General features: G+C 44.0%; 1 protein-coding gene across 1 annotated transcript in view; it reads right to left on the reverse strand.

Annotated features, from left to right (window-relative positions):
- Nucleotides 1–7,960, reverse strand: part of OTOA (otoancorin) — a 36,292-nt gene extending 28,332 nt beyond the window's left edge. Inside the window, exons 1-9 of the mRNA XM_026083231.1 lie at nt 7,882–7,960; nt 7,513–7,541; nt 7,390–7,420; nt 7,270–7,297; nt 6,310–6,397; nt 4,672–4,803; nt 3,046–3,281; nt 2,726–2,829; nt 131–237 (exon numbers count right to left, since the gene is read on the reverse strand). Coding sequence (XP_025939016.1) covers nt 131–237; nt 2,726–2,829; nt 3,046–3,281; nt 4,672–4,803; nt 6,310–6,397; nt 7,270–7,297; nt 7,390–7,420; nt 7,513–7,541; nt 7,882–7,960 — 834 coding nt within the window. The remainder of the gene's footprint in view (nt 1–130; nt 238–2,725; nt 2,830–3,045; nt 3,282–4,671; nt 4,804–6,309; nt 6,398–7,269; nt 7,298–7,389; nt 7,421–7,512; nt 7,542–7,881) is intronic.
- Between the last annotated feature and the right edge of the window lie 5,086 nt (nt 7,961–13,046).

The following is a 13,046-nucleotide window of genomic DNA, read 5'->3' on the forward strand; positions in this document are numbered from 1 at the left end:
GATTCACTTTATATCTAAGTAATTAAAAATAACTAAACTTCTCTTTCATGTTTAAGTTTGCAGTTGTGTTCATACTGTTTGTATCTCACATCATTTGACAAGATATATCCAACCACATTTTGTTACTTACTTCATTGAGACTAATTTTCAGAATTTCTTCTAAAGGGAGATGGACCATGTATCTTCCCAAAATCCATAAGTTTTCTGCACTGACCCAAGAAGTTGACTCATTGAACTCTGTTTTGTACAAATAAATACTCACTACAATGTTAAGAACATCACTATTTTTCAAATATATTGTACCCAGTACATTATTATTAGCAAATAATCAAAAAATACCTGCAAATCAGAAAAGTCCTTAACACAGAAAGCAGGTTAACTCCATTAGCCAGTTTTTAGCACCACATTTTTTTTTATAAGTCCATACTTTTTAAATGAAAATTAACTAGTGTTTCAAATGTCTCAAATTTTCTCATATGAAAATGATTAAACTTTTATGTTGTTAAATTAAAAAAAAGAAAAAGTATGGGGTGGGAGAAATTAAATCAATTGTATTAAATATGGAGGAGCATTTTTTAATTTAGTTTTCCTCATCACATATATTATTTAATAACACCAGGAAGCCATGCTACTTCATAACACTTTATATATCTTAGGTACTATTACTGGTGCTATCACTTATTTCAGGAATACACAGTACTAATAATGGAGAAAATTAAAAATCAGTCGTATAGCTATGTGGAAAAAGGTTGGCAAAAATATAAAATACTGCCTAACAATTAAAAATGTCATTCATTTAGCAATGCTCTTCCCAAGGATTGCAAAGTACTTTATATAAAATCAAGATCCAAACACCCCTGAGAAAAAGTTATTTCATGGACTAGGCAGGTAATCTGAGCCACAAAGACTTTGTTTTCTCCAAAGCATCATAACTTGGATGCTCAATGCGATGATACCCCCGAACAGTTCAACAACACTGATCACTCACAACTCTATTAAAATAATATCAGCGACACATTTTGCAGAGTTTTCAGCCCCTGAAGAAAACAGCCTACAAATATCAGAAACCGAAGAACCCTATTCAGTAACCGATTTTTGAGGACACAGCCCTAAGTGCCGTAGCTGCGCCAACGCAGCGCTCCCAGCAGAACCGTCCGCCAGGCCCCTGCTCTCCTAAGCGATGTTACCTCGCCTCACCAGGGGTAATAAGAGAGTGGAAGGAGGCAACAGAAGAGGAAAACAAAAACTATCACAATTTAAAGATGTTGACTGTGGCATTAAGGAGAAGAGCAGACTTGCAGTTATCAACCCTAGTAACGGCGTTTCCCCAAAGCTGTTTTGTTCTTTATAAATGAGGTATAAAACTCGGTATTTACAGCCTCCTGTTTTTGTAAAGGCCACCAGCCCGCTTCACCTCCGAATACGCTGGCATTTTTAATACGGAAGACGAGACCCGGCTGAGCGACAAAGACGTTTCCCGAAGGCCGTGATTCCCAGACCCCCAGAACGACACGTCCTCTCTCGCCAGCCCAGCGACCCGGCTCGACCCGGTGCGGACCGGCGCGGATGGGGGAGCCTCTGCGCCCCAGGCTCGCGGCCGGCTCCGTCACCGCAGCCAGCAGGAGGGCTGGGAGGCAGCCCGGGAAACACCACCCAAACGAGGACGGATGGATTTACCCGTCTGCCCCGCAGCCGGAGCAGCAACCGGGACCTGGAAGAGGCATGGTAGCCTGCAGCCCCCCCTTAGCTGGGTGCTCTTTTAAAAATTGAGGGTTTCAGGCACAAGCCAGGATGCCTGATAATGTGAATTTTTCCCAGTACTGCTGCGCATCAGGCAAGTAGTGCAGCTTGGAGTCCGCGGTTATGGAGGGGCAGTAACGCTGCCCCACGGCAGGGCTGCGAGCTTCGCCCCTAGGACTTCACAGATCGGTGTTTCAAAACGGCAGCGGTCCCCGGAGCCAGACTTTGCTCCACTGAAGCAAGCGGGCACTTTGCCTTCAATTTCCAGAGGAAGAAGAGGAAGAAAAACATCCAAAAGCCTCCGATGCTCCTGCAGCAGTGCTGCTGGGCCGTTCAGCGAAGCCCCCTCCCTGCCCTGATGCGCCAGCGCTGCCGCTGCTTTACAGCCCCCTCGTGGAGTCTGCCCCGCACTGTCCCAGCCCTGACGCAGCTGCTTGAGACACGCATTAACAAGGCAAACATGCAAAAATGCATAAAATCGGAGGAGGTAACATTAATTCACTTTTTTATCGTCTTGTCGCTTTTCTGAGTGAGTCGTTGCCATGCACAGTAGAGCTTTCACGCTTCCTGCATTTTTTGCTTTATTTTTTAAGCAGTATATTGGCTCATGTATGCCACGATAGATCTATTTTTCTAGTGTGGATCGGAGTTCAGAAATGAACAACCCACCTGTGCAGAGCGCCTGGCCACTGCGCCCTCTTAAAGCCTTAGGAAAAGGACTCGAACAGAGAGACTTTGTGCCTAGCTCTGTGCAGAACAGCAGTGGTGAAAAACCAGCATCATTAGAAAACTACTTGTTGTGGACAATAAACATATTATGTTTACTGTATTTTGGAGCAAAGTAAGGTATTCAAGACACATGATCATAAAACAGTCCTCTCTTAAACGGGGAAATAATTCAACACAATGGACAGACCTTTTGCTGACTGTTTTTCTGTTACTATACATAAGGAAGGAGGAAAGACCTGGTTTGTACATAACATACCACTGGCGTTATAGGATTTCTGTAGAATCTGCTTCATCCAGCCGTACAGAGCTTTCTGTGCATTTGCTGAAGTTTTGTCGTACAGGTCCTTGAATACTGTTGATCTAAGTGATACAACGGCATATGAATTCACTAAGGAGTAAACTTTCTCTTAAAATGACAGACATGGACAAATATTTTTAGAAACAGCAACATATAATCAGAAAGTTTTACCTGCAAAATAGGTACAGAGACCATATAGTAACCTCATTTTACAAGTATATATAAGCAGTAACTGCTACAAATTATTAATTGTATTGACTGGAAAATAAATGGCTTACAAGTTTCTGAAAGCATCCTCCTGCAGGTCCTTTGGGAGGCTCCCAATGACACCAGGTTGGAGATAGCGCACTGCTGACACACGCAGCACCTGGCTCAGGATATCCACACACTCCATAGCACTCAAAGCCAGGAAACATTTTTCCAATGTTATAAGGAACAAGGTCCTGTTTACTCCTGGGCTTTGAAAAACCTTCTCTCTAATCTTGTCCAAATCAAGAATAATATTTCCCATTTCCTGCAAGCAACAAACAGTTAAAAGAATGTCTCTCCGATTAATTCAATATATTGTTCATTTTGAAGCCTGACAAAAAGCAGTGTACAAACAATATGGTGCTATTCTGAAGAAGAGCAGCTGCAAAATATTGTCTGGTTGCATTACTTAAGATAATTCCTTTCTGCTGTTGGCCAGACACCAGCTTGAATATTTTACCAGAATCAAAATGAAAAGCAGAAAAAGTATCGAAATGGCTGAAGTTACACTGTGTGCTTCCATGAAAGATTTAGATACCTGGAAAAATGAAAGGGCTGTGGAATAGAACGGGTATGATTTCATATATAATTTAATGCAGAGACATCTCTGGAAGAGACTTTTTCCCATGCAGTATTTCTTGCAGCCATTACTACAAACATCCCCGCCAGAAGGCTGGGCAATATTAAAGAAAGAAACCAAAGGCACAAAGTCACCCTGGCTGAGGATGGGTTATCGGGCTGTTCTCCAGCTCACAAGCCGATGTGCCCAGGACAGCACGTCCAGGGCTGGTAGCTCCAGGCCTGGTGATTTGTTACTCCGGTATAATCCATCCTGGAAGGACTCGGGAATAGCACGTGGGAAGGGGGAGCTCACAGCTCGCGGTCAGGGTGTGCGGGCTGCTGATCTGGCTCCGGGTGCACGTCGCGGCCCTGCCCTGTGCGCTTTGGCACGGGGATTATACAGTGCTTGTCCTGGGCTGTCACCTCCTGCGTCTGCGGAAACGTCCTCTATTTCTCCCAGATTAATCTCCCCCTCCAAAGACACCCGTGTTGATGGCCTGCCTCGCAGCAGGGAGATGCCAAGCACTCACGCGGCAGGCTACGAGCCCGGCCCTGCAAGGGGAGCCCCTCCGCGCGGCACCCCTGACCTTGCAGGGACCCCACACATTTAAGATAGATCACCCAGAACCTACCGCTGGGGCAAGCAAATGCTGTCACGCTGCCTCCCCTCCAAATTGCCTAATGATTTGCTTGCATGCTCCCATACCTAATCAAAAAGATAATTAATTTCACCCTCTTTAGTCAGCTTGGTTCCCTTTCCAGCCACTGAGGAGAAGCAGGTACTCCCAGAGAAGAGCTGCTCCTACCTGCCTTAGGTGTCCATGCAGGACAGGCAAACCGTTCTCTGGAGACATGTCTCTCCCAACAATTACAGAGAAAATCCAGATGACTGACCGAGAGTAGGCACCAAACTTTTAGGCAGCAAGTCTAGAGTTAGATGAAACGAGCCCAACCTAAAGGGAGGGATGCTGGAATCGAATCCACACCAGCAACGCACCAGCGCACAAGGTGCCCTGCGAGCCCCTCGGCCGGGGCTGCTCCCGTTCATCCGAACCTTTGAGAGCAGCTTTTTCGCACAGCGCAAAGTGACTTACCAGGCGCTCCTTTCTGCTGTTGAAGAGATATTTCATTGCAGTTTGAAACTGCTGCTGATCAAGCTGTTGAAATTCGGATAGTAGTTGCCTAGGCTGGTATAAAAGGTTCTTCAGGTAACTCTTTATGGACATCTGAAGTATAGAAAAACAATAATAATATACATGGAACTCACAGCATTTTACTGGGGGGCATCTTTTACTCCCTGAGAATCTCCGTTTAAGGAGAGAGAAGTGCTAAGCTTCCAGTACTGCCTGTGTTGTCAATGACTAGAACAACTATACTCAACACAAACGGTAAACAAAAATAATCTCAATTTAATGCTGAAAGATAAAAATTTTGAAATCCTATTCCTGGCTTCATGAGCAAGTCCCATTTAACAGGAATTCCTCAGTTTCTCCCTTTGTGAAAACAAGAAAAATGCTTCTCTGCTTCACAGCAGAGCTGTGAAAACAAACTTTTAAAAGTGCTCTAAAAACCATGTACAGTGTCCATATTATTATTACCTAAAAAAAGGAAAGAAACATGAAATTATATGGCACAAAAAGTCTGCACCAAGTCATAAGCTGAAAATAGACTCTCTCACATCAAACTGCATTACCCGTTAACAGTCTAGTGCCTGTTTTGAAACTCTGAGGGGAATTATAACCTTGGAACAGAAGCACTGTGAGGCTCATTAGCACCAGACTGTAGTAAAATCCACTCAAATTCCCAACAGAACCGTTTCAGAATTGGTCTGGAATTTGAGTTGCACTGAATCTTGGTTGTCTTTGCTTAGTCTGCATTACAACCAACAAACATTAACACAGTTAGGTTCTGCAAAACCCTCGCTGCCTGGGGAGCCCATGGCTGACTACAGTCGCAAGTGTTAATAAAACTGATCTGTACAAGCGAATTTTAAAGACACTAAGAGCAAACGGGCAGAGGCGGTGTTAGTCTTGTGTAGGTTTAGAAGAGCTGAGACAATAAATGGCCCTTGGGAAATGGATTCGAACACCTGGAAGTGTATGACCGGGGGCTTTTGGGGAGCGTCTGAAACCCAGACTGCACATTTGACATTCTCCTCTGTGTGCAGCCAGGGAGGTGGGAGGAATTCAGGTTTCCACTAGCAGGCTACAGCTCCACTTAAACCGACGGAGTTGTGGGATTTGGTTCATGGCCACCACAGTGACAATGGATAACGAACAACAACCATTTCCTACGTCACTTCCACAGGGACGTTTACAAAAATAGTTCAGAGGAGCCATAAAAGGCGGAAGTATTTTGTAGGATACCCTAAAGCCTCCCACTCCATCAGAAGCAATGCAAACTACAGCCATGGTCATAGTTTGGGAGAAACTTGCCATTTTATGGAAAACGGCATGTGTATACACTCAACTCAGAAACAAACACTGAGCCTGAAAACTAGTTTTTGCTTTCTGTCAGAGGAGAAGCAAAAAGGTCTCTTTTCTTCAGTCTTTGTATACTGCTGCAATCTTAGAAAAAAAAAGACACTGTTCCTATTTCATAGTTAGCTGCTATGTTACAAAGACCTATTAGTTATCTCTATTACTGACCATCTAGTTTTGGCTGCAGAGATAGGTTGTCTTTTTCATTCTCTTTTTTAATAAGAATTCTGATGTATTTTAAATGGTACAAACCTGTAAGCTGCTAAGAGTAAACATAACTTCTTGGGCATGAAAATATGCCATGACTTTTGTAAGCATATCTGCTGTCCAGACATTAGAACTGCAATGGAAAACAGGAGCAAAAATGCCAGTAAAATAATGCAACATGTAAAATAGTAGACTACAAGACAAAATAAGAATACGAGAAGCACTGTTACTAACACCATAATGACATAAGTATTCAGCTTTTTGTCCTAACCAGATTAATAGCCAATTGATTGAATGCAATGAAAATGAGTGGGTCAATGAGGAACGGAATTAATTAACGGTGTTTTTCTTCTTCAAACTCCACATCACAAGAATCTCAGTTTTCCAGCATGTCACCATTAGTACCATCTCCAGCCATGAGACAAGCTGTGCAGTGGCTAGTCCAGCGCCACAGCCCATCGTGCCTTTCATGACCTGCATGGAGAGTGCACAGCGACTAATTTCTGCTGCCTTTCCCTCAGCAGTGTTTCTTCTTTACCCAGCCATTGATTTTCTCAAAATACGTAGGAATGGAACTGCCTCTGAGGCTTGTACTAATCTTTCAAATTTAGACAAAACCAGCAAATAATTCAGAGAAGTTACTAGGAGCTGGAGGAAAAGGGATGGATGGGTGATGGAGCAGGACTGAAAGCCAAAAGATGGTCAGAAAGCTGGAACCACACCTTAAGAAGCCTTTCTAAAACATATGAACAAAGTTAATTATCAAAGCTTGTGAAAACTGTAGCTTGTATTTATTTTTAGCTTCACTCTGTGCATATTTTTTGCATTATCACAAAAAACAGTTTATTCCTACTAAAGAGGAAGTACTTCCCACAGTAGATCTAAATCGAAGCAATCATATGTGCCAATTTCATTCCATCCGTAATGTTCCAGCACTGTGGAAATGAAACAGATCTGAAGCGCAAGATAATAGTGAAAATTAAGATGGCAAGAGTGATACATTACCTCTGGAAATGAAGTATATCAAGGAGAGCTACACATGAAAAATTGAACAGAAAGAGTTATTGTGAGATACTGAGTTTAGTTCCTTTTAGAAACGTAAGTAGGAACAATTTTGCACATTACCATTCAGGTATTTTCCAGTTATTACTTCCTCCTAATGAACAAAAATGATAAGTATAGGTAATAACATATGTAGTTTTAGATTATTATAAAATGTTATTAAAGAGATCAAATAGAAATACTAACCACAGCTTTGTGTAATAATGGAGGTAAACCTGTAAAAGATTATCCTGTTAATAAAACTGATTTAATGTTTTACCCTCAAAAGCGTTACACAAAAATATATATATCGTATTCACTGATCAAAGCAATATGTACACAGATTTAATTTAATACTGTTTGGATTAAATGTATTTACAGAAAAAAACCCAGTGAAAATAAAAGGCTGTTAAACAATAAACAATGTTTGCCAAATTCTTTGCTGGCATAGCTCCATGAAGTCATGAGAGCAGGGAATATGGTCCTAGTTACTAAATAGTACTGTATCTATTTTATTACACATAGTTTTTTCAGTCCACACAAATTATATCCCTCATATAAGATTTCTGATCTTACCTTCAGAGTTCTGACTGTGTGTAATCTCAGCATGATTCATTAATATCAATAAGAACCATATCTTCAAAAGACTGGACATTTCTCCTAGAGTTTATTAGAATCAGAAGATATTTGGATCGAAAAGGAAAAGAAAAAGAACAGAGTCAAAAGGCAGTATCCACCCAAAACTTGCATAGCTATAAATCAGAGACAGACTGAGCTGCTGAGTACAGACTAAGATCAGCATGATCTAAGGATGCTTGCTCCCAACTTTTTAATTTAGATCTTTTTCCAGGATAGAGATATATTTTAAGCAAATACAAGCCCACTAAGCGTGCATGTGCAGCCAGGCTTCTTTCCCTTTCACCAAGCAGCTCTTAGTTTTCCTTCTAGTAGCACCGTTTATTTGCTAAGCCATCGTCCAACTGAACATGATTTAAAAGCAATTTAGTTAAAAAAAAATTTTTTTAAACACAGATAAAATCAAAAAGAAACAGGCAGAGGGGGTGAAAAAGGAAATAGTAAAGAAACGCCAAACAACCCCTAAGCCTTTTCTAGCATGTTATGTTGCCTGCATGTGCGGAAGGGGTCAGGAGCCTCCCGTTTGCAGGGAGCCACCCCAAAACGCAGCCGGCGGGAGGGCCCGGCCGCCTTGCTCGCCCCGCTGCAGCGCAGAGGGCCCCGGGCAAGGGGGGCGAAGGGGCGCTCCCGGCCCCGGGGCCGCCCGGCTGCAGAGAAGGGGAGAAACAGCCTTGTGCGGAGGGAAAGGAGCGTGTGGGAAATGGTGTTCAAAACCACGCCGCTTCATTTACTCTGATCTGAGTGCTAGTCTTTGCGCTTTGAGAAGTGCACCATCAATTTTTCACCGCCAGCTGGGACCTAGCTCTTAGGCATTTTAGTAGCTTTTGCCATCCTGCTGTCCTGTGCTCTGTGCCATAAAGATCACTGAAAGACAAATCGCTGGAAGGGCAGCAATGGGATATCCAGAGCTACTTTAACGCATTTTGCATCCCTTTACTGGAGGGAGGATTTTCTGCCTCAGGACCCTCAGCTTGGCACCTGGCCCGGCAGTGAGGGTCACCTTCGCCACAGGTAAAACAGTGAACTAATCCGAGACGTTTGAGGATGCCCTGCTCTACAGACTGCAGCTTCTCGCATTGAGATTAGTCCATAATTTTAACAAGTGACACAGCAGGCCTTGCCAGCAAACCTTGCTCTGAGCCTGAGATCACCGTGTTAGGTTTTCTCTCCCTTTCCTTCATTTCAAGGGCTTATCTGCAGCCACATTTAATTTCTTTTGGTTGCTGAATTTGGATCCATTCTCTCTCTTTTCCTTTTTAATTTTTTTTCTGTTAAGCTCTCTGCCATAGACGGAGCTATAGATTTGAACATTTGATAAATACGAACGCCTTTTTCAGATTGTTTAATCACATACATCAGCAAGGTACTCTTTTTATGAAAAAATCTTTTCAACAGCCTCCAGCGATGCCTCAGTCTAATTCAAATCTGTGGCTTCACTCTTACAATGGGAGTGACTCAAACCGGGAGATGATGAAAAATTTAAACATTAGCCTTTAAGAAGTTACTGCCTCTGTCCTGTTCTTGCACGCACTGAAACCCTTTTCAGCTATTCTTTTGGGAGCGCCACAGTGCATGTCCCCCATTCAGACGTATCTGGTTTCTTAGACAATGAACTTTTTTGTGTTTGTTTCTGCCTTTGCCCTATTAATTTTGCAGTAAGGTTTGATTACTCTGCACAGCTTAAATCATACCACCAAAGTCAACCCTGATTTGTTTGTTCCAACTCATTCACTTTGATCAGGGAATGTATTTTAATTAAAGCATACTAAATTAACATATAAGGAGATTAAATGCTAAGGAAACTGGTGTTTCATCCTGACCAACTGCAATAGGCAATCAGCAGGTGCAGAGGAAATCTGCTGCGAAATAGCCCTGCTCGGTAAGACCCTTTTCAGGATGAAGCATTTCCCTTTGCCAATGAAATTAGCCCATTTGCAAAAATTCACAGGAGCCTTTAGGCAATCCCAAGTCACCCTGTGGCTCTGCAGATCCCATCGAGCAGTCCCCCGAGAGCCTGCCAGCACCACGGCTGCCAGCGCTGCGATCGGATCTCCAGGATGGTTGTGGGGAGCTCCTGGGCTGCCCTCTCCACTTGCTCCCCAAACGCACACTTTTCCATGTAAAGAAATCCTAGACTTCGTACCGCTTGCTCCTCTGAGCCAGCCAGCGCCTTATCTGAAGCGTGATAAGCAGGAAGGTAACCTCGTAACCAGAGGCGGGCTGATAACCCCGCGCGCTGCTGCTGCCCGTCCTCCCCCTCGCAGCCAGGCTCTCGGCAGAGGAGCCTCCCTGCAGCGCGGGACCCTCGGGGGGCTCCGGCTGCAAAAGGAGGGGGAAGAGAAGAGGTGCCGGCCCTCGCGGCATCCGCGGGAGAGCCAGGGCCCCACGGCCCCTTACCTGCCTCGGCGCGCGCCTGCCGCCCCGCGCTCCGGCGCTCCGCGAGCTGGGCGGCTCCGCCAGGGACCCCGGAGGCAGCGGGGGCAGGCGCTGGGAGCAGGACCGCCTCGGGGGCTGCCCCCGGCACCCGGCCTCCAGCCAGAGCCTCCTCCGCCGGGGCAGCGGCGCGGGGCTCCCAGGCAGGCAGAGGAGGACCCGGCCCGTCGGGGCGAGCGGAGCTCGGCGAGCTGCGCGGGGGCGCTAGCAGGGCCGGCCCTGCTCTCCCGGCCCCCCACGCCGAGCCCCGGCACGCGGCCCCCCGGCTTCCTAGAGCAGAAGAGGAACTAACTGTACCTGGGGTCACCCTGCAAAAGGGGGCTGCGGTTTCTGGGAGGCGAAGCTCTTCCAACTTTGCGTTGAAAGTTTCCGACTAAATCAGGCCCTTGCACAGCATCTTTCTCCTGCGATGCAACACATCCAGTGCCACCTCGACAGAACAGAGAGTTTAGTTACTCTCCAGGGCAAAACTCTACACGTTAGTGAGATCACCGAGATGCGACTTGGGCACCGTCACCCCCAGCAGGACAGGGACAGCAGCCCTAACGCAAGCACTCGGCCCCTTGGATGGTATCTTAAATTATCCCAGGTTATTTAATCAACTGTGGGACTCAAAAGAGCTTCTTTCCTGGGACTAAGCAGACATTAACTGCACACAAATGCACGCTCAAAGGCTTGAAAGGGAAAGAAGCCCCTTTTCTGTCACCTTCAGCCATGCTGCTCCTCTTCCTTCGCAAGGACTCTGATCCTAGGAGTGCCGCTGCAGATACCGTCCCTCAGGGCATCGTATACATTCAACAGGCCTAAGCAGATGTTTTGAGGACAGGGGCCAGACACATAAAACACTTCTGGTTTCACTTAAAACATAGCAAGGAAATCGGCAGCTGGGCAGATTTTCTGCCCAGACTATTACGTTACAGGACAAAGCTACTATACTGTAAACATTTGTACTCTCTGCTGAGAGACTGTGCACATAATTGCTATATTACATATAGGAAAATAAGACAAAATTAGCATAAACTATTAAAACCAGAATGCCAATGTTTTGATTAATATCTATTCCTGTAAGATTTGTGGTCCCTTTAAGTTACTTTCACTAAATTGTGCATCATCTTAATAACAGGAAGGTAACATGACCAGAGAAGTATAGGTGTGATAAGGGGCCGGGAGAGTCTCCCATGAAAGCCGCCGGGGAGGAAACGGCCACCGACAGGACTCCCCACGCTGCGCCTGTCCTGCAAACAGGGCCACTGCCTAGGGCCTCCTGAAGACAAACATACACTTCTGCAGGATTAGGCCCAGGGCTATTTCATACAAACACAGTCCCTTAAATTTAACTTTATGCTGTTCACAGCTTTGCCCTGTTATCGCTCATGTTTTGTTAAGTGTTTCAATTCCTCACCTCAAGTGTAAGAACAATTGTTTAAACACAGGCGACAAAACACGAAATCGTAACAATTATTGTTGTTGACAGTGCACCTGCTGACCCAAAAGCTCTCAAAGCTATTACAAACCAAAGTCCTAAATGACAGGATTTAAAAGATATGAAAGACATGAAATGCATAATCTCTTGTGTGATTCGAAACTGCAGGAGTTATATCTTTAAATACCTTTGAAGAACTTTGTCAATACATATTTGCTACATGAAGCTAAATTCCTTACACATAAAGAACCATATTTTCCCATTACTAGGCAGGTACCAATGAAGGTAGAAAACAAAAATTAATACTCCAAAAGATACATAGCTCATTTTTTCCAATGGTAAATCTGACTACCAAAATTAAACAGCAGATGCTGAAATGAGAGTAATACTAAGCCTGGATTACTGTTGGAAAAAAAAAAAACACCAGTTAAATCACTCACTACTACAATCACTCATACTACAAAACATTTACTATTTCACAAAGACAACTGAGAATAAAAGGTTACTAAAATTGCAAGAGAAATCACTAAATATCAGGCAAAGGAAGTCCAAGGTAAACATAAAAAGACCAGCTGAAATATCCTACTTGGCATAAGATCATCAATCATTAAAAAAACTTGTAAACTTCAAAAGCAAAACGTAAGTTTGTTCTTACTTTACTTACCAGCCGATATCCAAGCTAAGGCTTCCTGCTCTCTCACATCACTTAAATCCCAAGCAATGCGAGACATGCAGCTGCCAGTTCTGTATTGGTGATACTGCTAGTTGTTTTAATGGAAGGTTATATCCCCAGTACCAGAAATTAGCTATTTTAAACAGGGTTTTAAAAATAAGTGATGTTAAAATACATAGCGTTTAGTTAGTGCAGGAAAGGGGGCAGCGGTGGGAATTGTCCCAAGCTATTTAAACCTACCTGGGACAATCAGGTCCCTACATCAGGGTCCTCAGAGGCAGCTTGACTTGCAAAAACATGAGAAACTACCTCTGAGTTACTTAAGCTGGAAAACTTTTGGGAAAAACTTGCTCAGCTTGGAAAGTTTGTTATCAAACCCATCAGCATCAAATGCAGTTTTGGCAAGTTCTACCCTAACTCCTTTAGCTGGAAAATGTATGCAAAAGCAATGAGGATTTATGAGGCTTTGAGAGGAACATGAAGGAAATACAACCGAAAGTGACATATTTTTTGTGGATCCCTTTAAACAATACTTAAATGCTGTTTAAATAAACTCAAGGTTGTGCTGCAACTGAG

The sequence above is a fragment of the Apteryx rowi genome, unplaced genomic scaffold (assembly GCF_003343035.1).
Source record: "Apteryx rowi isolate R43461 unplaced genomic scaffold, aptRow1 scaffold_6, whole genome shotgun sequence".
Classification (NCBI taxonomy): domain Eukaryota; kingdom Metazoa; phylum Chordata; class Aves; order Apterygiformes; family Apterygidae; genus Apteryx; species Apteryx rowi.